Below are 26,420 nucleotides of genomic sequence, written 5' to 3' on the forward strand. Positions count from 1 at the left end.
GTTCTATAGGTTGCAAAACTTTATATAAAAACCAATCTGTATGTATCCTCTGGGATTCACATACCACCACTCCCAACATCATATTCCAGATTTACCCATGTTATACATCAGCTCTAGTCCATTCACTTTAACTATTGTAACACCATCTGTATTTACTGCAATGTGTCTATTCTCTACAATGTTGAAAAGAACATTCTTAAAAAAAAAATTAAAAAAAAAAGAACATTCTTGTACACATTTTTTAGTATCTTGCTTTCCTTTAAGAGGAACTTCTGTTTCTCAGTGGAATCAGTGGACTAGGAATTGATGGCTGACTGAACTTCCACACATGCTATCTACCAGGTCAGTTTAATCAAGAGATGCAAGTATCTCTGCTCCAGACTCTTGCTGGAGATGCTGCCCAGGAGGAGCCCACAGTGCCCATGGTCTTCAGCACCTCAGATTTCCATCACTGGCTTCTGGCTGTGGGACCAGTGCCCTGAGATTTGCTGAGAACATCTCAATTCACTTTCTACTGCTCCTTGCACGTCTTACTCACCAATATGGTTCTTCACACTTTATCTTTTTTATCATTAAATAATTCTTAAGTTCCTGGTCAGGACTGAAATGTTGGCAAGAGAGTTAGAAACAGAGGAGCAAGTGAATGAAGACTCTGTTAATCGGCCTCTTTCTTCCTCACACAGCAATTTTTCTAACAGATGCAATTACATTTGAAAGCGGCAGAGAATGGAATCTTATGTTTTATTTCTTTATTCATCGTTTTACAAATGGGATTCACTGTAACAAGGAAATTGCCTTTGTGGTTCAGTTCTTCAGGCTGCAGTGCTCTGAGCTTCAGTTTTTACACCAGCTGCCACTGCTACCTTGTCTCTAGTGAATGAGGACCAGCCAGGGATGGAGAGTAAGAAACCAGGCAGAGTTCATTTAAATTCAATATATTTTTTATTCTTTGTAAATACAATGAGTACAACCTTTTAACTTCACAAATCAGTTAATTCCACTTTGTACAAGGAAAGTTTTACTCATCCTATAATAGTCCAAGTGCTGAATATTTTCCCTCAGTGCTAGTACCTAATAAATCAAAATGTGAAAAGTACAGCAGCTATTTTTAAATGTTTGTTTCTACACTTCCATAAGTAGAGATTCATACCAAAGGAGCAGCTTACAGTGTAGGACGAAGTGTGTGTGTGTGCATGTGCAGGCATTCAAAGCTTTACTAGAAACCAGTTTTCTGAAAGGCATTGAAGAGTCTCAGGCTGTTAGCAATGGATCAAGAAGCCTTTTAGCATCCATCTCCTTGAAATTCCTTCTGGTCTCATGTCTCTGTTCATTTACTATCTGGTGTGACTCACTGAAACATGAGTTTGGACCCCCACTGCCTTTGGTTTCAGCACTATGTTAATGGGACAGCGGTCTGCCTCACTCCATCACTCATCTCCACTTTATTTGGTTTTGCTGTTTTTATTCATCCTCCCTCGACTTGGGTTCTTTTAGTAAAGCTCTTCTAGTTTTGAGATGTTATCCAACCTGAAGTCGTGGTGAGAATCTCATTTTCGTCCACCAATTCCTTTGACAAGGTTGCCTGGCCTATGGTACTGAGAAGAAGGAGGAGGAGGAGAGTGGGGGAAGGGGAGAAGGAACGGGAGAGAGAAGGGAAGGGGGAGGAGGAGGAAGCAAGAAAGAGAAAGGAAAAAGATAGAGAAAAAGCAAATCTCACAGCATAAGCTACCCTTCACATATTAATTCAGTTCTGAAGGCCACTTTATGATGCAGTACAATAGAAGGGAAACTTTTGATAACACTTTTGATTTAAAACCTAAGCATTATTTTTAAAATAAATTCTTCAACATAAAATAGTTCTGAAGGCTGCTGTATGATGTTATACACAGAGCTATATTTGGTTACCCAACTTTATATGCTAAAAGGGAAAAGAAAGTTCTACTTATGTTTCAGCTATTGGTAGTTCAGCCTGATCTTCCAGGTAAGAGGCAGAATGGCATGGCCTGTGGCAACCCCAAATTCGGCCCCTTCCCAGGGCATGGCAGCAGTGAGTCCTCTCTGCTCAGGCGGTCCTTCTATACCCTTTTCCTTCCAGGCCGCCCTACCCTGGGTGAGGCAGCAGGTCAGAGCTACTGAAATCGTTTCGTGTCAGTTGACATTTCTTTTCTGAAGGCTACATATTCCCAGATTTATTCTTCCTGAAGGGTTTGTTAGTTGAGGTTTGTTCTCCATGGGTAGAAGTTCATCAGATACTGTCCCATCCTGAAAAGTGGGGACTTGGAGAGCTTAGATATCACTGGATTTGTACATATCTGAAAGCAGTCTTGTAATTGGCACATTGCCGATGGTTTTTTTGAAAAACACTTCCTCTATGGTTGATGGGCTAATAGAACGTAAAGCTGGCAAAAGTAACAGGAGTTTTCCAAAGCGACAAGGTTGAGTGGGGTATCTGGAATAGGAGAAGCCATGAAAGCAAGGTAAGATCCATCACGAACAGGCTTAATATCTGTCCTTGAACACACATCATCTTCAGCATAACTTCCTGACTGAGCCTCTTTAATAACATACTACAGGGTCCTATCCAGGCAGTACTGTCCCTATTCGGCAGGTGGAATAACAGGCACAGAGAACATAATGACGCTGCCAAAAGCACATGGTGACAGTCTCATCATTAGCACAGGGGTTGCATTTTATTTGGGAAAAAAAATTTTTTTAAGAAATACGGTACTCAGTTTAGACCAAATAATAAACTTAAGGTTGCTAGTATAGACACCAACCACTAGTACTGATGTAAAAACTAGTGATAACATCCACATTTTCTGATTCTCAAGACTCCTTCACCAGGCTATTTCCCTCAAATGAAATGGATTCTTTTTCCGAGCAATTATCCAAATTATTATTCAGGCACTATACTTAGTCACTCTCAGGAATAATTCCATCTTTATTACACTGCAAATTAAAGACTAAGCTCTGTTGCATGGCAGTGCCACCCAACTTTCATGTCAATGAAATTGGCATATAATTAAAGATGTGAGAAATTGCTGAACAATTTCCTCTCTTGATGTCCAACATATATCTGTACTCAGATGTACAAGTTCAATCTTCTGCTGCTTTTAGATGCCTGTAAGCCACCTCCTCACTGCAGCTCAGATGCTTCTTCAGTCTATAGCTTGGAATCAGGTTATCAATTCAGGAGGGCTCCATACACTGACACAAACCACTCAAAAGACTGACTCAGCCAGGTTCAACTCATGGCTGGCCACAAGTGCTAGAAACTGACAGATATCATATCCTACACAGGAGTTAGGTAACCGAAAATTGAGTTTAAATGCCCAATAACCCCACTGTGCAAACAGAGACCAGGGGAACAACTTTCATGCTTGTCTCTAAGTTTTGAGCACAAGAGAGTCCCTCTCTTCAACCTGATTCTAGGCTGACAATTCATTCTGGGCCTCTGAGGATCTCGTTTGGCTCTTTCACTGCCCGGCCAGACTACATTTAATGATCTGGAATGGACATGGTGGAGCCTCCCCACAGGAGAAAAACAACAACAACAACAACACATAAATCGCATTTGCTCTCCTTGCTGAAAGCATCTCCTATGTTTCCTGGAAAGTAGAGGAAGACCCATGTTTCCCTTTCACCTTGGCCACTTACTCTCTTCAACAACTCTGTTTCCTTTCCCAGGCAGGCAGAGGAGAGAAGCCCCCTGCAGTGGGTGGGAAGCAGTGATGGCCTAGACAAGCCCCCATCTTGTCTGCAGCAACCACTCCATGTGCTGACGTTTCCCCCAGTGAGAAAACACTGGGAAATAATGACAGAAAGGATAGCTTTTGGAGACTTCATAGACAATTAACTCTTGATTTTCTGTGAGTAGATTATCCACTCACCTACTCACCCACTTCTTTTATCTTCTAATTAGGAAGGGGCTGGTTAGTCAGTCAACACAAATTAAGTGTTTATTATATGTGGAGTACTGTACTACCCAGAAACAACAACCATGTGTATGTGTGTGTGAGACAGAGACAGAGAAAGAAAGAAAGAGGCTCTCTGACTGCTCAAAATTATTTTGTAGAATATCTAGGCCCCTGACTCCATCCATCAGCATACATAACTGGAAGTTTTCTTGTTTCAAGTGTAACTGTTCTGTGTCTGTCACAGATCCATGTATTTGATTGTCAGCTATATAGTTTATTATATATAACTAAATTGTTCATTATTATATATGGTTATTACACATAGTTATGTATAGTTTGTGTGAAATGCCAATTTCTAGCCCTCTCCTTATGTCCTAGATTATTAGAGAAATCACTTACAGGGCTGTAACAATTAGGTCAGTTTTCAGGTTTAACAATTAATGCACAATTAGCTCAGTTTGCAACATTAACTTTTCATTTAGATTTCAGATTCTTCTAGACAGAAAAGTGCTAGAGGAGAATGTTCACTGACTTGAAGGAGCTAAGAAGTAAGGTATAGTTAGTTTTGTCACATTTATGACTCTAGACATTAATATTAAATTATAGCTCTAGCTGATATCATGAAATACAAAGCTCATGTCAAAGTAGATGTGTTCCTTCCCTTAATAATTTCTTTGTTTTGAGGGTAAGGGAGAAGTAGTATACTCATCATTTTTCCAAAATAGACTTCTGTTAATTTGTGGTTTAATGCTCTTGTGCGTGCTAAATCACTTCAGTCATGTCTGACTCTGTGCAACTCTATAGACTGACTATAGCCCCCCCAGGCTCCTCTGTAATGGGATTCTCTAGGCAAGTATACTGGAGCAGATTGCCATGCCCTCCACGAGGGGGTCTTCCCGACGTAGGGATAGAACCTACTTCTGTTATATCTCCTGAATTGGCAGGCAGGTTCTTTACCACTAGTACCACCTGGAAAGCCCTTAACTCTCTCAAGTCATCCTAAAAGCAGCTCTCGAAATGTCAGGTTCTCTCAGACTCTCCTTACTCCCTCTCTGGCACCTCCCCTGGCACCTCTACCAGCCCTTTCTCTGGCTCCTGTTGGTCACCTTCTCCCCTGCTGGAATCCAAGGACCAGCTCACCTGTCTTCTCCACCCACCAGACTTTCCAGATTTTTTTTCCTACTCCATCCAACTAGAATTCATCTCTCACTCCCCACTTTGCTTTTTCTCTTCCCTGGTCGATGAACACTTCTGCTTACTTCCTGCAATGATAATGGATAGTCCTTTCTCGTGTCCCACAGTGTTCATGAGCCACCCTACAAAAAGCAAGGGCTCAGCAAGGGCTGAATCAACACCTAGTGTCATATTCTTCCGGGGTGATGTTCTTTATGCCTTAAAGACTCTAAGTCAGAGGTCAGTTAGGTTATACAAGTTAGTTTTTTTTTTTTTACAAGTTAGTTTTTAATGGGGAAAAAAGTGCCCAAATTATGTACTGCTCCATTTTATAATTCTGAACAAGTCTTAGGTGCTTACTATATACATTCTAAAATTTAATGTGGATTTTAAATTTAAAAGCCATGGGACTTTAGTTTGGAAAAACATATACATGCACTATCACACATCACAGTTTCAGTGATATTCCATGGACAGGGAACAGTTGTTGTTGTTTTTAAACTCACATTTTACAAATTTATTTGTTTATATACTCCCTCTACTTTCAGGGAAAATCACAACATGCTGGATTGTAAGGTACATGGTAAGCGCTCAATAGATACTGGTTGCTGTCAGCTACTAAAGATCTGCTATGAACCCTAAAGCTTTCAGGAATAGGAGTTCTGAATGTGACCTTCAACGACTCTGGGACAGGGAACAGTTTTACTTATTAGTATTCAAAAGGGGATTTATAAAGAAATAAGGTGATCTTTCCAGAAGTGGTATCATCCCAAATGAATACAGGTGACTCAGGGTTTCTCTGACTCCCTTTAGTAACGAAAGTATTAGTGCCCTCTACCCATTTGATATAGTTACTCCCAGCAGAGTGTCTGTGGGTGATGCTGAGATGATAGAGACAGGTTCCCATGGGCTTCCCTTCAAGATCAATCTAGAGAATAAAAAAGAATAGCAACTGTATTCTAACCTCAGATCTACTGCAGTCCTAACTTAGTAAACTAGCAAGGTTCCATTGCTCTTTTAAAAGCCTTGCTTTTTTCATATGAAAATGGAAACAGAAGGTCTACAGACCTTGTGGTGGATTTGCTTGTTTGGTGGGCCAGGAGGAGCACTGCCGGAACCCCAGTGACTGAGAGTTTCTACAGACAGCCGATGGGTGATACGCATTCACTTAGATGTGTTCAGCTATATTGATGGATCAACTTGTTCATCTGGGACAAGAGTAAGGTGTCTGGCAGTGCTTTCACTTTGATAACCTAATTTGATTTGCTTCTCTCCCCTACCCTTAGATATAGATGAGGGCGTAGATTCTAACTAAATTAACTAGCTTGGCAACAGGATAATTAGTCGCAGTGTTTGAACTGGCTTTCTACTGCCTGCTCACGCATTCACAATGGAAACAATTTTCTTAAGTACATGTTCAAGGCAAACAAGGGTCACCTGGTATGGATGTAGCTGTTGAGAGTTAGCTGAGCCTCGTCTTGAAGAGCGGCGATGGCGGCAGCATTCCGGAAACTTCTCAGTTCAGAACCACTGTGTGTAGGAACTAGAAATGAAGACCATGAAATTGTGAGAAGCAGCACAGGAATGCAGATGGGGAAAACACTCTCTGGAAGTGGATAGTCAACAAGCAGAAAAACATGCAGGTCCAATGGAGTCAGACTAAGAGTATCAGCTCTCTTGAAAGCCATCACCTCTCTTTCGGACTTGGAGACGGATGAGAGTCAGTACATCATGAGAAGCACTGGACTGGATGAAACAAAAGCTGGAATCAAGATTGCCAGGAGAAATATCAATAACCTCAGATATGCAGATGACACCACCCTTATGGCAGAAAGTGAAGAAGAACTAAAGAGCTTCATGATGAAAGTGAAAGAGGAGAGTGAAAAAGCTGGCTTAAAACTCAACATTCAGGCCTGGCCCGGTGCAGTGGCTGGTGGGCGGGCGGGCGGGGGGAGGTGGGGTGGTGCGAAAAAAAACAAAAAACAAAAAACTCAACATTCAGAAAACTAAGATCATGGCATTTGGCCCCATCACTTCATGGCAAATAGATGGGGAAGCAGTGGAAACAGTGAGAGACTTTATTTTGGGGGGCTCCAAAATCACTGGAGATGGTGACTGCAGCCATGAAATTAAAAGATGTTTACAACTTGGAAGAAAAGTTATGATCAACCTAGATAGCATATTAAAAAGCAGAGACATTACTTTGCCAACAAAGGTCCATCTAGTCAAAGCTATGGTTTTTCCAGTAGTCATGTATGGATGTGAGAGTTGGACTATGAAGAAAGCTGAGCGCCAAAGAATTGATGCTTTTGAACTGTATAGAGAAGACTCTTGAGAATCTCATGGACTGCAAGAAGATCCAGCTAGATCCAGCTAGACTGATTTCCAAAGAAATCAGTCCTGAATATTCATTGGAAGGACTGATGCTAAAGCTGAAACTCTAATACTTTGGCCACCTGATGTGAAGAACTGACTCATTTGAAAAGACCCTGATGCTGGGAAAGATTGAAGGTGGGAGGAGAAGGGGACGACAGGGGATGAGATGGTTGGATGGCATCACTGACTCAATGGACATGAGTTTGAGTGAGCTCTGGGAGTTGGTGATAGACAGGGAGACCTGGTGTACTGAAGTCCATGGGGTCACAAGGGTTCGTACACAACTGAGCAACTGAACTGAACTGAGTTAGTGAGATGGCAAAACTGGAAGAAGAGACAGCAGTTTGTATCTGCTTACCAGCTTTGAAAGTGACGATGCATTTTAGACAGGCAAATTCGGTAGCATCTAACCGGAGTTGTCTAAACCGCGCCACCACCTCTTGTAAAGCCTGTATTTCAGATATGATCTTGTTCAGCTTCTGGGAATCTGTGTTGTCACCATTCATGCCTAGAATAAAAATATGCAATAAATGCTCTAACATGAAGGCATTTTCATGATTTAATATTGATTTTTGACAAAATCCTGCATATCAATATCTATTCAATTGTCACTCTAAGATATCTGATTCTATGTAAACTGGCTATATTGTATGAAAGTTAATATAAAATCTTCTCTTGGATAATAACAAACACAGTAATTTGCATTTAAATAACAATGCAAGCAGTCATGAATATAACAAAACAACATTATTTGCATTTAAATATAGATTTATAAATGACAGGTATACTCTATTGTTCAGCAGGAATTTGTTATTCTTTACATGTTGTTCTTTTTTCAGTAATGTATTTTTATGGTAATTTCTACAACAAAGTCATTAAATTGTGCAATTCTTACCAGATACAGCCAGTAGAGTGTTAGCATCAACCGGAATGGCCCATTGTGCTATTCCTAGAACAAACAGTTCTCTCCAAGCATCTTCCAAAAGCATCAGCTGTCATACAATAGATGTATAATATAATATAGTGTGTAATTTATAAATTTATAAACAATTTCAATATGTAAATTTCTATCATTTTAAAAAGTGTTTTAAATGCCTGGTAGTTTTTCCTCTGAATATTTTAGCTTTCCCTTATTTTCTCATATTTTCCTTTTTAAAAGGTGTCTATACTTGCACATGCACTCGAGAGTCAGTCACTCCAATTTCCCCAATTTTGCTTCCCTTGGAAAAGGGTTTACCCTTCTTGTCCTTGCATCCATTTGTTCCTGACTACCTAGAAACTTCATGGGTGACCCAGGCCCTATGAAATGCCAACAACAAGTCAGCAGGCAGATTCCTCGCATAGAAAATGTTGATATTATCAGGGTTGAGGATTCCAGACTAAGCATGCTGATGTGGGCCCCCATCTCCCTGGAGGGTTGAGGGGGCTGGGCTGGGAGAGCGATCACTAATTCCCAAGAGGCATGCAGGGAAATCAGGGTGTAATTATGTTAATTGGGTTTTGCTGAGTTTACCTCATCTCACTGCCTGATTTTTCTGAGACTCATAAGTGGACAGCATCAAGGTGCTTGTCATTTTCATTCTATTGAAATGTGCTACTGAATATTTAAAATGAAAATCTGGCTCCTTTTCCAAATTAATATACTGGATTCCACTTCACTGCAGTTTGCTTGTTGAAGGGTTTCCACTGAAGGGCTAAGTGGCAGATAGTAAGTAAATTTTGTTTGGATTAAGGAGTCTACAAATACTTGTTTTGAGGAAAAATAGCCAACTTACAGACAGACAGACACACACACACAGAGCAAATGGTCAGAGTCTACAAGTAAATCTGGTCAAAGATAAAAACTAACCATCTTGAAAAATCTGTTTTTGAAAAATCTCTCCAAAACCAGTAATCCTGGATGATTTATGTGAGAGGATTTCCTTCTGAATGCTAAGAGCTGAATTGTGAAGGCTTGTAACCAAAATCACAATTAGACCGAAGGGTTTAATTTTCAAAATGCTTTATTTTCAGCTTTATTGCATTAAGTACAGAAAATAATACTTTCAAAATGCAAGGTAAACAATGTCTAATTCTAACCATGTCTGAAAGTCCAGGCCACAAAAGAAAGCATATCCCATGCTAGAAGATTAAATGTTTTGAGCACATTGCCAGGTCTCTCTGTAGGAAACATACTTCATATTAAGGGGCACTATTATGCTTTAATTAGGTATAAAATGAATTAAAGAAACAAATCCTTTGCTTTTGGAACTACTTATTAGCCTTTTGGGAAATTTGTCATTAATTTCCATGAATGTACTGGTAACAGCCAATTTTTGTGAATACTTCATTTTCTTTCTTTCCCTTAAGGATAGAAAATTATGGCAGAGGCCATTTATGATATTTCTAACAATAAAACTTCTGAGTTTTGGTATGACACAATTTTAACAGCACATAATTTTTTTCTCCCTCTTACTGTCATTTACAATCACAGGATTATGCACCAGACCTATTTGTTCACAAAATCTCTAAAAGCATTTAAAGAATCAAGGGAGCTGTGCAACACACCCTTTAATCCTTCATGCTGATACATCAGTGGCCAAAACTATGAGCATCATAATGAAAAATAAAAGCTGCAAATATAAAATGAGATTAGTTCTCAAAATCTAACCAGGGAATACTCTCATCACCTTCTATTTCTCTCAGTTCCAGTGTTCTTAAGAAAACACTGCTTTATTAACAATTTAAAAAATCATTAAGATTTATGATTTTTAAAATTTGTGATTAAATTTGATGTTCCAATTAAACTAAAAAAGAAAATGATCTTGTATATTTGTTTCTTGCAGATCATATCCAACTTTCCTGAAATAACACAATTACACTTCTTAGTAAGGATTCCATAGCTAGATATTTTGAAGCCATAGCAAGAAGCTAAGAAAAATCACTTTCTCACTGCTGTTAAGAATGGATGCCTGGCTCTGATTTATCCAAGTAGCATTTAGTTTCATAAGCCTAACAACTGTTGCTTCTTTCCCAACCCTCTTCCCCCAAGAGCTCAGTGCCCTTTTGGTCCTACCTGGTCTTGCAAAGATAGCGTGGAGAAAGCTGGCACACTCTTAGCCCACTTGATGCTCATAAATAGAAGCCTGGCAGCTGATTCACACACTGATTCTGTGGCCACTTCATAGAGATACATTGGGGTCCCATTCACTTCATGGGGATACTGGGTAGGGAAGAAAGAGAAAAATCAGGGAGTAAGGGAACAACAGCTCTGCAAGAAGAGCCACTGTTGAAGTTTTCTAATTAGACCAAGGAAGGAGACAGGAACACCTATAGAGTCTGGGAAATAATAATTATTGGGAGAGGCTCATTCCACTCTTTGGCGGCCTTTTCCATCAAGAGGGGCATGTGGCTTTTCTATCCTCTGCAGCAAATTTTCCTCAGGCTGAGCCTAGTGCCAGGCCTGTCTCCCAGTTTAGAGAAGAGCTTCTTGCATTTGAGTAAATAAAAATAGATGTGGAAAAAAGTATAAATTAATAGGCATCCCAAACACAAATATGCATATGAGTATTTTTAGAAAGGATTAGTATATTATGGAAATATTTCAATTAGACATCTTAATCATTCACAGAGCATTCCCATTCATAACTGACAACATATTCATAACACTACTTTCCCAAGCTTATTATACACATCAAGGGTAAGAAAGCAATATTAAATATTGTGCATGCGCCCAGGTGTTTGGCTTCCCTGCAGTGTGGGGCTGCAGCTGGCCTTTGTCTGGGGGAGATCTGGAGGCCTCTTGGCCTGGAGTGGGGAATCTGTGTAGGTAACAGCTGAAAGTCTGGAAGGTAGTCCCTAGGGGTACCTTTTGAGGTGGTTCTGGCTGTGGCCCTGCTAGGAGAGGCTCAGTCCTTGTATAAATTCATGTGACTCAGAAGTGGAGTGGGAAATGAAGCCAGGTTCTTCATACTGTCCTAACAGGGTGAGCTCCACATTTCTCTCTTGCATTAAGGACCTTGTCCAAGAGATTAGATCCCTGCAGTTGCAATTCAAGGTGCTCTTCTGCCAGCTGCAGGCAACTTCTTTCTTCTAAAAACAACTCAGCTCTTCTGTCCTTCAGGAACACTTTAGGCTGCTCTTTTAGTTCAGACAGGCTTTGACACTAGAGGTGTTTTCTAAAGGTGGAGGTTCCTGGGATCCATCTCAAATTTGCCCTAAGGGGGAATGGCCCTAGAAGTCCCCAGTTGTAGTCAGCTCAGAGAGTGACTTTACTACACACTGAAGCTTGAGCACCCCAGCTCAACAGGGGAGAGCGGGAGGTCGAGTGCTCCCCGCAGAGCTCGGCCAAGCATTGAGGACCCCTTCAGGTCTCTCTCCCTAAGTGTTGCTTGAGCTATCCCAGCTGAGAAAGAATGGGCGTGCCCCTCTCCGCCCTCCACTCAGAACGGCCTCGGGCCCAGCAAGGCCACTGACCTTGGGCGTGGGCTGAGCCAGGCTCACAAGTGTCTGGCGCTCCGGGGTGGCTGACACGGCGGCTAGCTCCAGGCCGTGGGGATCCAGCTGCGTGACCGCGGTGAAGAACGCCGGCGCGGGCAGTGCGGCGGAGGGGAAGTGCGCGGCTGCTCCGTTCTCTTCCTTGTGTCCACGGAAGTAGAGGGCCACCTGCTTGCGGATGGTGGACGTCCGAGGGCCCCGCTCGTGCTGCACGGCTGCAGAGACACAAAGACCGGCGCGCGCCCGAGATCAGAGACGTGGTCATCACACAGACGCTGCCGCGCTCTCCGGCCAACCAGGGCGTCTAGGCAGGCAAGGGCACCCGGGAGGTGAAGAGAAGCAGGGAGAAGGAACGTGAGGGTGGAGGGCGCTCTGAGACCGTCTAACCCGTACACTGTTTGCATAAGGAAGCTGAAGCCGAGAAAAGCATCCCGGCCCAAAGTGTCACACTAATGGCCGAGCCTCAGGCAAGACTACGTGTGTTCTATCTGTTCAGGGCTCCTCCGCGCCCAGGCAGGTTGCAGGGAGACCAGCGATCCTCTGGGCAGGAGTGGCTAGGTCTCGACCTCAATAGAGTGTAGAGGAAGCATTGCAGGAGACTAGCGTTAGATCCCTGGGTCGGGAACCCACTCCAGTATTCTTGCCTGGGAGATCCCATGGATAGAGGAGCCTGGCAGGACTACAGTCAATCCATGGCGTCGCAAAGAGCCATAAGACAGGATTGAGCCACTGGGCGCGCGTGTGCGCGCGCGCACACACACACACACACATGCGCGCACACACAGCGTCTCTGCACAGACTTTCCTCAATCAGTCCGACGACCACTCCGCCCACCTCCATCCCCCTCCCTACTTGGAAATACCACTTGGTCTTGGAGGGCCCGGGAGAAAAGAACCCGAGCCCGGGCCCGCCGGGGGATGGGATGAGGGAAAGCCCTCTCAGAATGTGCTGGAGGAAGGCAAGGGAGATGTGACAATTACCACCAACAGTTTAAACAAACAAATTAATTCGGGGCAATCTTCCGCTCCACGAGCTTGACAACTTGTCAATACACAAGTTCAACAGGTTGGACGCTCCCTCCTGCTTCCTGCGCCGCGGAGGACGTAACTTCCCCAGTGGGAGCTGTATGTACCTCAGGGGGATGCCACCCCACCCAGGCCTCCTTCACGGCAAAGCCCACTCCGCACCCAGTCCTGAGGCCCCGTTCCTCCCTCCTGGCCATGAGTCCCGCCTCCTTCCCGCTCCCTTCCCGGCCTGGGGCGCCCTGGCCAGGCCACCGCCGGCCACGCCCTTGGATTGCACTCTAAGCCCAAGAAGCACCCTGACTACCTAGTTCTTGCTGAGACTTCTGGGAGCTGAAGTCTAGCCTGGGACACCCACTAGTGTTACCTTTTCACTACAGCCCCTTTCTTTAGAACTGAGAGAAGCCCAGATCACCACAACATCCGTCCTGATTTTGTGATCTTGGTGAGTCTACAAACAAGGGCTAGACATTCTGCCTGTTCATGTCTCTGCCCTTCCTCCTTCAACCAGTCTCCTAGTCCATAGGATATTCTCTTCCAGAGACATCCAGACAGCAAGACCCTGTGGGAGGCTAACAGGCTTAAAACTGGCCACAAAAGGGCTGCCAGGAGACGTGAGAAGAGAAATCTGGATGGGAGATCAGAAACGTCACAAGTGTGTCCCCAGCAGAGTGGGGGCCTCAGGAACGCTAGCTTCGTGGGGATGGTTGTGAGGTGCAAGGGCCCCATGAAGGCATTGGCCTTACCCTGGGGAGTTCAGTGGGGTGGGGCTGGGACTCAAGCCGGGAGATGACTAAAGATGACTAAGGCCAATTCCCAGAGTCTGGAAAGAAACGCTCAGGAGATGATTTACATGCATAGGAGTGCCATTATTTTCTGTATACATAATTTACTTACTACTCAACCAACATAAGATGAACTAAGAATAAGTAGATTACCATCTTTGTTCATGTTGACTTCCAAACACTTCTTCAGCCGACACGCCCTGCACTGGTTTCTGTGAGTCTTGTCCACCGGGCAGCCTCCCTGAAACAAAGCGCAGGTGGTCAGCGGCCCCAAGGGCCTTTAGAGTGGGGACTAGAAGCCGGCGCTGGGCGGAGGAAAACGCGTGGAAGCCGAGTACGGACCCGGCCAAAGACCGCGAAGCGGCAAGCCTGGGTCCGCTAATCGCGAGGGCCTTGGGCACCCGCAGGGCCAGGGGGAGAAAGGGCTAGGATTCTCAGAGCTACTTCAACAAAACCAGTCCCTGACCCTATGAAGGAAAGTCCTGCTCCAAGCAGGTGAAGAGTCAGAGCGACTGGACTGCCAGACCCCGCTGTGCGGGGAGGAGCTCACGAGGGGGAACTTCCGCCAGGCGCAGTGGTGGTGGAGCAGGGGCGAGACTTTTCAGGACCGAAGACAGCGACCTGCCCGGGTGGAGTGAGGCTTCAGAGCTGTGTACCGAGCCGGCTTGCCTGCCCGGATCCCTGCCACATCCCTCTCCCGCGAACTATTCTTTCCGCTTTCAGCTCTTGAGTCTACCTCTTTCTGTCACTCTCTGGGTGAGCCCATTTATCTGTCAGATAAATATTTCATTATTCTCCACTCTCCTGTTTCCTCTCTTGTCTACGTGTTCGAAGCCATCCTTATAACCAGCAGGTTGAGAGTTGTTTTATAGACTACCCTCATCCCAGATTCATAGAAACACAGCCAATCCTGGAAGGTGAGGCAGAAGCCAGAGTGGTTAGGAGTGCAAGGCTTACAGATGTGAGGGTGGGAAGGGAAGAGCCCAAGGCCTGGACAAATTCTAGAAATGTCCACAATGTAAATATGGCCTGGAAGATACTGTGATGGACTATCTGAAAAAATGATAATATGGACTGAGAATATTAGCATGATATCTGAAAAAATAGAGGTAACTGCTGCCTTAGAAATATTTATCTGAGACGCATGAGAAAATAAATGTTTTATCCAGTGAAATTTTCTGGGAAAATATTGGCCATTAAAAGAGGAAAGTACAGAGAAAATTTCTAATGAAATTTATTCAATGTTAGGTGTTATTACTGAGGGAACATATATATAGATACATAAAGAGTCATATCTACACAGTAAATACATAAGAAGTTTTGGTGCTCTCCTCTGTTTTTATTACATGCTACTGTTACATTTACAGTGGGAAGAAAGATAATAAAATAAATGTATTTTTATTTTGTTCCATAACCTTAAAATTCATATACTCTGAATTTGGAGTAAGCATATTTTTCTGAAATACCCCTTAGGAAAAAATTACACACTCAAACCACAGTTTTATGAGATCATACCCCTCTGATTTGAAATATGTTGATTTATTCAAAATAAAGGTAGAGCAGAAGTTCATAACAATTTCTAAACATTCTCATTACTGTTAATGATGAATTGGAATGCTCTTTACCTAATCTTAGAATAAAAGAGAAAACGGAAATAATTTTTTTTCCTAACTGAATTCTTCTGGGCATCTTTGCTGGCTAGTAGCTCAATGTAAAGAAGTTTAAATAGCTCAGTGTAATTAAATGCAATCATATGTCTATCCTCAAATGTTATCCTTCTAGTATTCTGATAAACATACTAATGCAAAATAGAAGCTTACGTTAGTTCTTACGAGTGCCTTCAAATCAGATCAACTGTATATAAATATCTGGAGCCTGAGAGAAAGATGCATACCTCAGTTTGGGCCATTTATTTTCTGTGCAAGAAGAGGACCACCATGCCTGATGAGTCTATTATCACTCCTTTACAAGCACTTGGACTGACATCAATATGTTTGAGTTGACAGCCAACCCCTTTGAAAATATCAAGCATAACATCTGAGATTTTGATTCCCCAATTCTGTGCGTTGCATAAAAGATAAAGTAGAGGCCTGCTCAAATCTGATGACCCACAGTAATCCCATATTCCTGTGGAGCTACTGGTATACCGTCCTGGGTATATATAACATGATGTTCAAATGGTGACATGAGAAACTGATACAGAATTATGGACTTAATTAAACAGGTAATAGGGCTGGAGAGTTCAAAATAACTTATCCAAATGCAGTATCTTCTTGTTCTTGTTTCTGTTGATAATCCAAATCTATCAGAACTTGGCATGAGCAGACTTAGCTTTCAGAAAAAGATAAACAATTCACTAGCAGCAAGCAATATATGTGTAAGTATATCATAGACATTAATACATATACTAATTAGTGAAAATGTTTTTACCATTTTGGTAACCAAAGGATGACTTCTGACCACTGCACTCTCCAGGATCTTCTTGGGAGTGGAGATGGTCATTCTATACTTAGGATCTGTATGCCTGGCCAAGGAGAAGGCCAAGAAAGTGTGGGACCAAAAGGCTGATCTTCTGAGCTGGAAACTGAGTCAGGGGGAGGGGTCTGCTCACTCTTTCTGGGAGTTTTAGCTCACACTTAGCCCATGCCGCTACTCCTATGTCTCTTTGAGACAGTTCCTGCTCAAGACCAAAACAGAATCAACCAGGCACCTCTTCTAAGCAGAGAAGGAGAAGATATGGGAACCATGGAAAGGCCGCCAGTTACTCCTTCCTTGGGCACCTTCTCTTCTTGCTCACTCTGTCCTTTTCTGACAAGGCTCAACTAACTTTACAAGGGTGCTGAAGGCCCACTGCCCACTGCCAAGCAGCCCTGCTTCTTTGAGACTGAAAGGGCACAGTTCTTCATTCAGCACATCCTGTCTGTCCCAACTGGCCAATACTCACTTTGCATCTCAACCTTGACTGAGATGCCCTGTGCGATTCACTTCTGCCCTGAGACCCAGGTCACAGCATTGAGCTTGAGTGCTGCTAAAAATGGCGGTGGGGTGGTAGGCAACATAAAACAGCCCTTTCACCTGCCTGCACTTGTGGTTTAGATTCTAAATTTCCTTAGATCCCCTGGGCTGGCTTTATAGTCAGAGTATGGGCCTTATCCAGTGTAGGAATGTGTCAGAGGATTTAGAAAAAAAGGGCGGGGTAGGGGATTGACAGAGGACATAAAGAGGCCCTGGGATTTCAGCTTCCTCCTTCAAACTCAGCTCTCTTCCCTTACCTCTTCCCACCTTTCCCAAGCAGAAGCACCACTGAGAGCTGAGGCAGGAAGGAGGGGAGAGGGCAGGAGTGGTCAGGGCCTGGTCTCTCCCTAGCAGTTTGGAAACTCAGAGGAGGCCTTGGCACAAACAAAGGAAGGGGAGGTGGCAGAGGGGAGCCGGGCAGCTCAGCCCTGCTAAGGTACCTGGTTTCCAGATTTGCAGACATACGTCCTATTCCTTCGGATACTTCGTTTGAAAAACCCCGAGCAGCCGTCGCAGGCGTAGACCCCGTAGTGTTTCCCCGAGCTTCGGTCGCCACACACTTTACAAGGAATATCTAAAATACGGCCTGAAATCGCAGGAAAGACAAGGAAGGGGTGGGGGTGTGTGTGGAAGGGGTGAGAGAGAGAGGAGGGCGGAGAAGAAGGAGGAAAGGGGAGAGGGAGAGAGAGATGCTAAGCAATCTGACCTCCGAAGGGATTAGCACCGAAGCTGCGGTAAAAGCAAATAATGAAGTGATTTTATAGCCAAACTTTTTTTCCTTGAGCAAGTGTCAGTTTCCTACAATGAGCATTATTCATGCACCACTACATGTATTTGGGTCTCCTCTAATCGCCGAGACCCATTTTAGAATAAAAGATTACAGCAGGCCGGGGCGGCAGCGCGGCCCGCTGCTGCCTTTCTGCTCCGCGAAAAGTTTGGCCGCCTCCCTCCCTTGCTCTTGCATTTAACAGAGAAAGTTGTTAGTGAGCGCGCGAGGAGACAAACTTGAAATGTAAAAGGGAAAAGAAGAAAAACAAACACGGCTGGAACCAGGGATGGCAGCTGGAAGGCAATCGAGGTTTCGCTGAGCTGCCGGGCGGTGGTTATTATTAGGATTATTATTGTAATGCTAATACTAGGATTATTAATGATAATAAGGGTAGTGGTAATTGCCCAACTTTCACTTTACCTATTTAAAATAATGCTTGATGGATCGCTATTGACAATTTCTTTCAGGAAAAAAAAAATTTTTTTTTTCTCCTCAAAGTAACTAGTACCGAGCTAGGCAAGTAGGGGGAGAGTGTTGTAAGTATGTTGATTTCCTGGCAAGTTAGGGTGGGACAGCACCCCCTCCACTCCCCAGGGTCTTCCTACTTGAAGTCCTATCTCCTCACACTAGATCCTGCATGGGGTCCCTTACTCCCGCTTTTTCACCGCTGTCTGAGGCTGATTTTTAAAAGCCATCTGACTGGTTTCTCTTGACTGCCCTCCAGCCCCAATGGCCTTGACAGTCGCTTGACTCAAGGGAAATCTTCTTGGAATCCCCTCAAGTCTAGGATGACCGCGGAGCCCCGAGGACTGTTCTGGAGAGGGTAAAATTCAAAAACTCAGAAGGAAAGGGACTACATTTCCATAGGGCTCAAGGGTCCAGCAAGACTGAAGCGGTTCATAGAGACTTAGAAATCCTTCCTCCCACAAACAAAAGGAGTAAATAAAAGGTTAACTTAATTAATACTCTGATAATGATGATGGTGATAGTCAACAATACTACTTAATAATTAACTTCTTTACATTTAATTTTTCCTTTGCTACCGCTTTGAAGGCCTCTAGTCTGGGCCCGGGCGGCCTCCGGCTTGGTCTGGGTGAAGCTGGCAGCTGGTACCGGGAGCACTTGGGTTGGGGACCACTGGGGTGATGGGAGGCCAGGGCGAGGACAACTGGGCCAGGGGAGTAAAGGAAGCGTGGGCGCAGTGCGGGGAAGACACGAGGCCTCAGGGTGGAAACTTGCTAGTGGATTCCAAGGCGTCCAGTGGGCGAGCACCTCCGAGCGCGGCCTTGGAGGAGCTGCAGGGGGTGGGGGCGGGGAGAACGCGGGCGGCAGGGTTGGGGAGGGGGGTTTGGTAACCACCAGGCTCGGCCCGGGCAATTACAACCCCGCCATAGCACCTGCCTATAGAGCCACCAGTGACCCGTCAAAAAGAGTAGCATGGGAATTCGGATGGCGACAAAGGCCGGCGGGGGAGGCGCGCGGCGCGGTGACCACCGCCTCGGCGCCCCCTCTCCCACAGGGTGGGAGGAGAGGTTGTCCTGGGGGGAGGAGGGAGTTGGAGAGAGCCAGGGGAGGTCACCTCGGGTCTTGTCCCTCACCCCTTCGGGCCTGTCACTGCGCCCAAGGGAACTCAACAGCCGCCCAGCAGCCGCCCTCACTCTGGAAAGCTGTAAACTTGGTCTCCATGTTTTGCAGCCATACTCCTCTGCACAACACGCTGCCTCTGGCTAAGCTGGGGTCCGTATTTGGGGGTCCAGTCATCTTGTCACCCTCTCTACCCTCCTCTTCCCGGCGGCACTTTTGATGATGCCAAGATAAGCGCGAGGGAGGAGCCGCGGTGAGGGTTCTCTTTCCCGCTTCCCATCCAGAAAGGAGGCCAGGGACAGGCATCTCTGGAGAACCCCGATGCGGTGGAGGAAGGACCAGAGGTGCGGGCCACACCTTCGGCCTCTGGGGGCGGGGCTCCTCGCTCCTCTGCCCCCGGGGCCAGCCGGCGCGCCAGGTCGGCCCTGTCCCTGCGCAGACCTCCAGGCCGCGGCTCCCGGGGCACAGCAGAAGCCGGCCCACCAGTCTGGGGCGGAGCACAGGAGGGAGGACGAGAAAATTCCGAGGCAGAGCGAGTGTGCGCCTCAGACTCCGCCACCCAGCCACGTTAAGGTGACTTGGGTCACGAGACAAGCTGGTTAACCCCGTTGCAAAGCTCCTCTCATTTAGCAAGTCGAGCGAGCTCCGACGTGAGGCAGGCGGGAGTTTCCTGAGGCTGGAAAACCGTTCTTAACTTCCCTCGCCAGGGGGTCCCCTCGGGGCTTTTTGTGTGTCATAATTGCCTAAAGATATATGGCAGCTTCGATTACTGTAATTACCATCAGAGGCTGTTGAAAGAAGTTAGTCTGGGCTGCAGGGGTGACTGGCCGGGGTCTTGTTACCACCCAGGCGGGGCTCCCGGGTGACATCGCTCTGCTCTCCAGCTGTGAGAATCCGAGCGAGGCTGGGGTTGCAGACCTCGCAGCCTGGCTCGGGTCTGACCTCGCCCGCTGCGAGCCGACCTCCTCGCTCCCGGGGCTCGAGGGCTGCAAGCCTTGGTCTGGCTGCCGCCACCGGTCTGGAGAAGGCCTGCATGCCGCGGCGCCGCGGGCGGGGGCTGCTGTCCTGCGGCCCTGAGAAACCTCTGCGGAGACGTCCGGACCAGTGTCGGCCTCGAGGTTTAGGAGGCCCAGCTTAGGCTCTTGGGAAGCTGGAAAACTCCAAAGTTTCCCCAGTGGCCCTCTGCCTTTTCCCCTAAAAGTCCGAAGGGTCCGCCTGCATCCTAGGCCATCTGCTGCCATGCGGGCGCAGTCCCCAGCGAACCCAGTTCGCGCCCGCCCCTTCTCTCACTTTCGAGGCCTCACTTTTCAAGGCCCCTCAACCCCGGCGACCCTGCACCCTAAGTGGGCAAGGCGCCTTACTTCCAGGGAAAGAGCCAAGGGCCTGTCACAGGGCCAAGCAAGCACACCGAAGGGCCTGTCACAGGGCAAGCAAGCACACCGAGGCCTGCCTAGGACTGTCGGCTTCGGTTTTTGCAATGGAGGCTCGGAATGCACCAGGAAAGCTTTCCTCCTGAGCCTCCTGGGAAGGACAGTCATACGCCAGAACATGGGCCACCCAAAAAATATGCGAGTTCGCCTCCTTTCTCAGAAGAGTCGGACAGCCAGGGTCAGGTAGGCCCGAGGCAAACTGGAAACGTCAGTCCTCCACCAGGGTCGGCTCTGATTCCGGCGGCATCTAAGATTCCTTCTCTCCTCTCTCTGCCTTAGTTCCAAACATTTCTCATTTTTTTCTTTTAGTTCACGTTCATTTTAATCTTTAAAATGGCAGCGCCCAAAACCAAAACAAACGGACAAAGTGAAAACACAACTCACTTCTTGGGAGGGCGGGGAAGAATTGCATCCCACTCAAGTGGGACTTCATTATCAGTCCTCAGAAGTATCTCGGACTCTCCCAACTTTCAAAGACTCGGGACAATAAGGGAGAGTGAGGGGAGGGAGTGTTTGAGGAAATCACAAGCGCCATAAATGCTATAAGCGAAAACCAAGGGCGGCGAGAGCACTTTGGGATGTGGGGACTTCAGCAGCGGCCACCTCCAGCCGTGGGGCCCTGAAAACCGCAGCGCCAGGCAACCGGATGGCGGGAACTGAAACGCCCCCACAGAGATCCAGCATTTCGGCCGCGCCGGCCCAGTGCCTGCTCTGCCCTGCGCATTCTCGGGTTCCGCAAACACGGTGGACGCAAAAACCCTTGTACATACACTCAGCCCTGCACTTGAGCGTCTAGGGGCGATTAGAGATCGGCGGCGACTTGGTATCCCAAGGGAGAGCCTCCAGCTAAGCAAGTTTAAGGAAGGAGAGAAGCGCGCGAAGGGAACAGGCCGCACTCTCCTGCCTCTGCCGAACTCCCGCTCGAAAAGTCCTTGGGATTAGGGATTTGGTCCTCGCCTTGCTAGAGCGGTTCGCCATACTTTAAATTCCCCAGTTATGACCTACGCGGATTTAGGATTAAGGAAAATGTGACTTTTAAATTGTTTCTGCTTCCCAATTTACAGGATTATTTGAAATAGCTAGAAACGGGGTGCAAAGCATTCCATTCAAAATCCGCTTTGCGCAGAGTTGCTTTTGCGCCCTGGAGCTCGGAGTTTGGAGTGAGCGTGTTATTGTGCTGCCGCCTGGGGCTGCGGCCTAGTTCCCGCCCCCGCCGACTCCCCCTACACCCCCACTTCCCACCTGGCGGCTAAGTGGAGGCAACTCGAGAGGGACTGGTGGGCTGCCTGGGTCGCAACCTTCCCACCATACCAGAGAGAAGTGGGGGGTGGGGGTGGGGGGGTCAAGCAATGCAGAGGTAACGAAATTGTTCATCCCTCCCCACGAAAGGCACTGACTCATAGTATACAGGGAGCTGGGCCAAAGCGCACACACCTCTGGAATCCCTCTCCCGGGCTCGGAGCCTCGGAGAGCCGGGCTGGACCTCCCTGGCCACCCCGCGCGCCCGCCCCAGCCTGCGCGCCGGAGCCCCACTGCGGCCCGATAGGTACCCACTTGTTGATCCGGCCGGCTTGCTCATGCTGGCGGTGCCGGGGCGGAGCGGTTGGTGGGCGCTGCCCGAGTCCCGGCCGGCAACGCCCGCTTCGCCGCCGGGCGCCGCCGCTCTCCAGCCGCCCTCCAGCCTGGGAGGCTCCGGGGCCGGACAGGTGGGTGTCGGTTGCGCGCTGCGCTGCTCTCTGGGCGCTCAGAATTCGTTCCACAGTGGAAATTTAAGCATCCTTAAGTTTCTTCCCGTCTCTTGCAAAACCGCAGCCGCTGGGAATGTTGCTTGGTATGAACACGCGCATGTACGGACAAATGGATAGACGGACAGGCAGACCGAGGGAGAAGGGAGGACAGGCAAGAGAGGGCTATTGAAGAACAGAGATGGAGACACGAAAATGGTCTTTCTACGGAGCAAAAAAAGGGCAAACCCCTCTCTTTCACCGTTCCTGTCTCTCAGTCTTCAATTTCTCCCTCTATATTAGGCATATGCAGAGTGTGGGCAGATCGCTACAGACCGCTGCTCTTTTACAGAAAGAAGGGAAACGCACAACCGCAGTCTCAGGCAGATGGGCTCCGCGCTGCCCAAATCCGAGCGCGGAGTGGGAAAACTAGATTGCTGGGAAGTCTTCCGAGGGAAAAGGCGGCCAGCTCCCGTTATCAGGGGAGAGCCGAGCACGCAGCGTCAGAGGGTCCCCGAAGTTCATTACCCCGTGACTTTGTGCCTGTCGCTGCGGACTGGGTCCCCTGTAATATCTCCAGAAGCGCTCTGACAGGCAGCCGCGGGGAGGGGAATAGGGCGTCCCTGGCCCACTTAGCTTTTCCCCCAACTCCTGGCGGGGTCTGACGTCAGCCATGTGCGGGGAGGGGATGGAAAGAGGGAGGGGGTTAAATGCTAATGATATTAATGAACCTCCAAGCGGCTCCCAAAGAAAATGCAGGCGCTCTCGGAGCTGAGGAGTTAAGTGTGAATATGGAAGTGTGGCTCTATGCGGGTGCTTCGGTGAAGATGGTGCTGCTCTTGTAGTAAAAAATGAATTATTATTATTATATTCATGGCAAGGGGGAAGGGGAGGGGAGCCGGAGCTTTCTCAAAACGCTTTCCTCCTTCTCTCCAGAGGGCCAGACAGATTCGTGGAAGAACTGGGTGGCTGTGTGTTTGTGTGTGATTATGCACGCCGGATATGGCCATGTGAGTTGGTTCATTCTTGGTCCCGTGCCCCTTCTGTTGGGTAAAACTTGGATCTGGTCCGAGGTGAGTAATTATTCATTTTGCAACTATCTACGGAAAGTTATCTGCGAGGACGCTGTGTGCGGACTTGGGGCCTGGGATGGGGTTTGCTGGAGGCTCCGAGTTCCCGTGGCCTTCGCGTTGTCTATTTGGGCACCAGCCGCCGGGAGGGTGCTGCCGGCTTGCAGAAGTAAAGCCCATCCCGAGCAGGGCGAAGCTATTTCGCCTCCATTATTTTTGCATTTGCACGGCGGGAGGGTAGAGCTGCTTCCCTCCTTCAGCTAGTCCCCAGCGGACTTCGCTGGCCGGCCCCTCCCCTCAGGGTTCGGGGATTCTGGAGAGCTCCCTCCCCCGCCTTAGTCCCCCACTCCTCCTGCCTGCCTTCCCGCGATTCTTGTGCTCTCTCGTGCCCTGGTTCCTGTTCTGCGCCGGGAGAGCGCACGCCTAGAGAGTGATCCCCGAGCTCTAAGAGATTAATTCTTATTTAAGCTCTCCCAGCAGCTTGAACTTGTCGAACAAGAGTTTGCCAGCCTCACCTCCTGGCGTGGGCTTGGCCGAAGGTCAAGGGTCACACCTTCTGCTCTCTGGCCCTCAGCGCACGCTCTGGGGGAGATGAACAGATACTAGTACTCCGCAATTCTATCCGCCCGCTCCGGATCCCACTTTCTCCAGGCTTTCGATCTGAGTATGTGTGTGCAAGTGTTTGCGTCCCGTCCTCTCCTCCCTTCCCCGCCCCGCCCCCGGCCTCTGGAGGGAGCAGCAGTTCCTCGGCCCCGGAGGCTCAGGGGCGCTGGCTGTGCGCCCCTGTTTGCTGCCACAGCACGTGACCGCAACTTTCCGCAGAGGCCTGGGCTGGGCCTGGAGCCCCCGCCCGTGTACGCCTCGCGGTGCTAGTGCTGCGCAGCAAGCAGGACCCGGGTCTGGGGATCCCCAGAAAGAGCAAGAATTATACCTCCTCTGTTTTTCGAAGTGGAAGATCAGGGAAATGAGATACAAAACCATAATCCTGAGGGTGGTTTAGGAGACAGGACAGTAAGTCAACATTTTTGACAATCAAGTTGGGCAGACTTGTGCTCAGCTGGCCCTGCCCGAGTAGTACAAACTCAAACTCCGCGCCTAGAAAAAGAAATGATTTCCCGGCGGCGTTTCAGAAACGCAGTTACTATCCCAGGCTCTATTTTGGACACTGGGATTATGACTTTCAGAAATACACTTGCCACCATCGCTACCACAAGCGCCATCACCACCAAAACACCTGCCATGTGGATGCAAAGAGGGGAACTTAGTTAAAGCTAAAGAACTTTAAAGAGTCCAAACTATTTCCGGCAAAGATGAAGGCCGACGTGGAAGATTCGGCCCTGCCTGTCTTCAAGGTAGAAGTTTAGTAGTCTGTGACCGGGAGACCCGAACGTCGCTTTGCAGGTGTAGAGGCTTGGAGGTAGGAGGACTGTGGTAGAGGGTCTAAAGACTGATTTCCCTACTCCAGACACTCGCCCTACCGGCTCAGCTGTAGGCAACTAAACTTGTGGAAAATACTCACCAATTGTCTCAAAGTCAAAACGGAATTGTCCCGTCTGTCTCATGCCCCTGGTTTCGATTCACAGGGTGTAAAGAATTCCACTAAATAGAAACACACACACACCATCCAGCTCTGGCAAAAGACACAACGCTCGCACACACCCACAGCATGTTCGTCCTGTGTTCTGTGCGCCTGGCTGTAATTATCTGCGCGCTTTGCATAAATCACAATGCAGTTCTGAAATCATCATGATGACTTTCTGGCATGATTGGTTCGGTGGCAACGGCAGCTACAAGATCCAGGGTAGGCAGGAGGGGCTAGGGCCCCATTGCCCACTAGGTCCAGGAGGAGCCTGGCACCCAAGTGTTCTCTGGCTTCTGCTCACTGGAAGCTGCTGCAGGACACAGGGACCTCGGATCTAAGGTGCAGAAACTTGGAACTCTTGAGGTCGGACCTCAGAGAAGAAAGACTCTGCAAGGTAGGGACTGTTACTTTTCATCTTCGTGTCCATGGGCTCAGGTACGCTGCCTGATTCCTATTATGTGCTGCGGAAACATTGGGCACATGAATGAAGGTGGAAGTTGACTGCAGACTTCCCAAGAAGTAGCTGGAGACACAGCAAGGCTAATCACTGGGAGCCCGGAGAGGGAGGCCGATGGGGGTGGGGGTGGGAGGGGAGGTTGAGGGGGTGTTCAGGCTCTGTCCCAACAAGCTGTGTAAACTTGGGCAAGTGACTAGACCTCTCTGGGCTCCAGGTAATTATTTGTAAAATGATTAAGTCCTGTTAACATTAACTTTCAAAGATTTTTTTCTGTGAGTCTACAATGAGAAGTGATTGATAAAGGGCAAATGCCATGTATCAGAAATACCTTTTAACACAGACAAGATATTAACTGTAAGGACGGGTTTATAAAGTTGGCTTGGAAAGGGGTGGTCATACCCCAGAGGTTCTGAAGCATTTCTGACCAGGTCCAAACATAGTCTCTAACTTCCTCTATCCTTTTGTGAGAATGGGGTTCTCAACAAAAGGGAAGCAAAAAACACAGGGAAGACATCTTTTATTACAGGGTTACATTTTTGTCCAGGAGATAAGAAATAAGACCGACCGTGAGAAGGATGATGGAATCTAGGGGTCTCTCTCACCATCCAGCAATCTACCCCATTCATCAAACACTGAGCACCCACTATGTGCCAGAGATTAATGACATGACCTCTTTTTCAAGGAGTCACAGGGAGAGAAGACTCATAAAAGGTGATAAGTGCTTTCGACTGGAGGAAAATACAGGACATTCTGGAAAAATATCCAAGGGACCCTAAATCAGTGTGGAGTTGGGTAGGCTGTCAATGCCCCTTGGAAAACTGGTTATGAGTCAGGGGAATCTGCTGCTGCTTCTGCTGCTGCTAAGTCGCTTCAGTCGTGTCTGACTCTGTGCGACCCCGTAGACGGCAGCCCACCAGGCTCTGCCATCCCTGGGATTCTCCAGGCGAGAACACTGGAGTGGGTTGCCATTTCCTTCTCCAATGCATGAAGGTGAAAAATGAAAGTGAAGTCGCTCAGTCGTGTCCGACTCTTAGCGACCC

At 47.4% G+C, this 26,420-nt stretch overlaps 1 protein-coding gene across 2 annotated transcripts; it reads right to left on the reverse strand.

The window, feature by feature from the left end:
- Positions 1–1,657: 1,657 nt before the first annotated feature.
- NR2E1 (nuclear receptor subfamily 2 group E member 1) lies at positions 1,658–24,033 on the reverse strand. Of its 2 annotated transcripts, none has more exons than NM_001192653.1 (9): positions 22,102–22,126; positions 17,205–17,350; positions 13,903–13,990; positions 11,922–12,157; positions 10,522–10,668; positions 8,362–8,458; positions 7,825–7,974; positions 6,528–6,633; positions 1,658–2,449 (listed from the first exon to the last, which is right to left on the reverse strand). In NM_001192653.1, exons 1-9 carry the CDS (start codon positions 22,124–22,126, stop codon positions 2,287–2,289), a joined length of 1,158 nt encoding a protein of 385 aa, NP_001179582.1. In that variant the 3' UTR covers positions 1,658–2,286. The 2 variants fall into 2 exon arrangements, with proteins under 2 accessions (NP_001179582.1, XP_059745719.1); XM_059889736.1 differs by lacking the exon at positions 1,658–2,449 and adding an exon at positions 2,456–6,018 and having other exon boundaries at positions 22,102–24,033.
- Positions 24,034–26,420: the final 2,387 nt, after the last annotated feature.

The sequence above is a fragment of the Bos taurus genome, chromosome 9, assembly GCF_002263795.3.
Source record: "Bos taurus isolate L1 Dominette 01449 registration number 42190680 breed Hereford chromosome 9, ARS-UCD2.0, whole genome shotgun sequence".
In the NCBI taxonomy this organism is placed as follows: Eukaryota; Metazoa; Chordata; class Mammalia; order Artiodactyla; family Bovidae; genus Bos; species Bos taurus.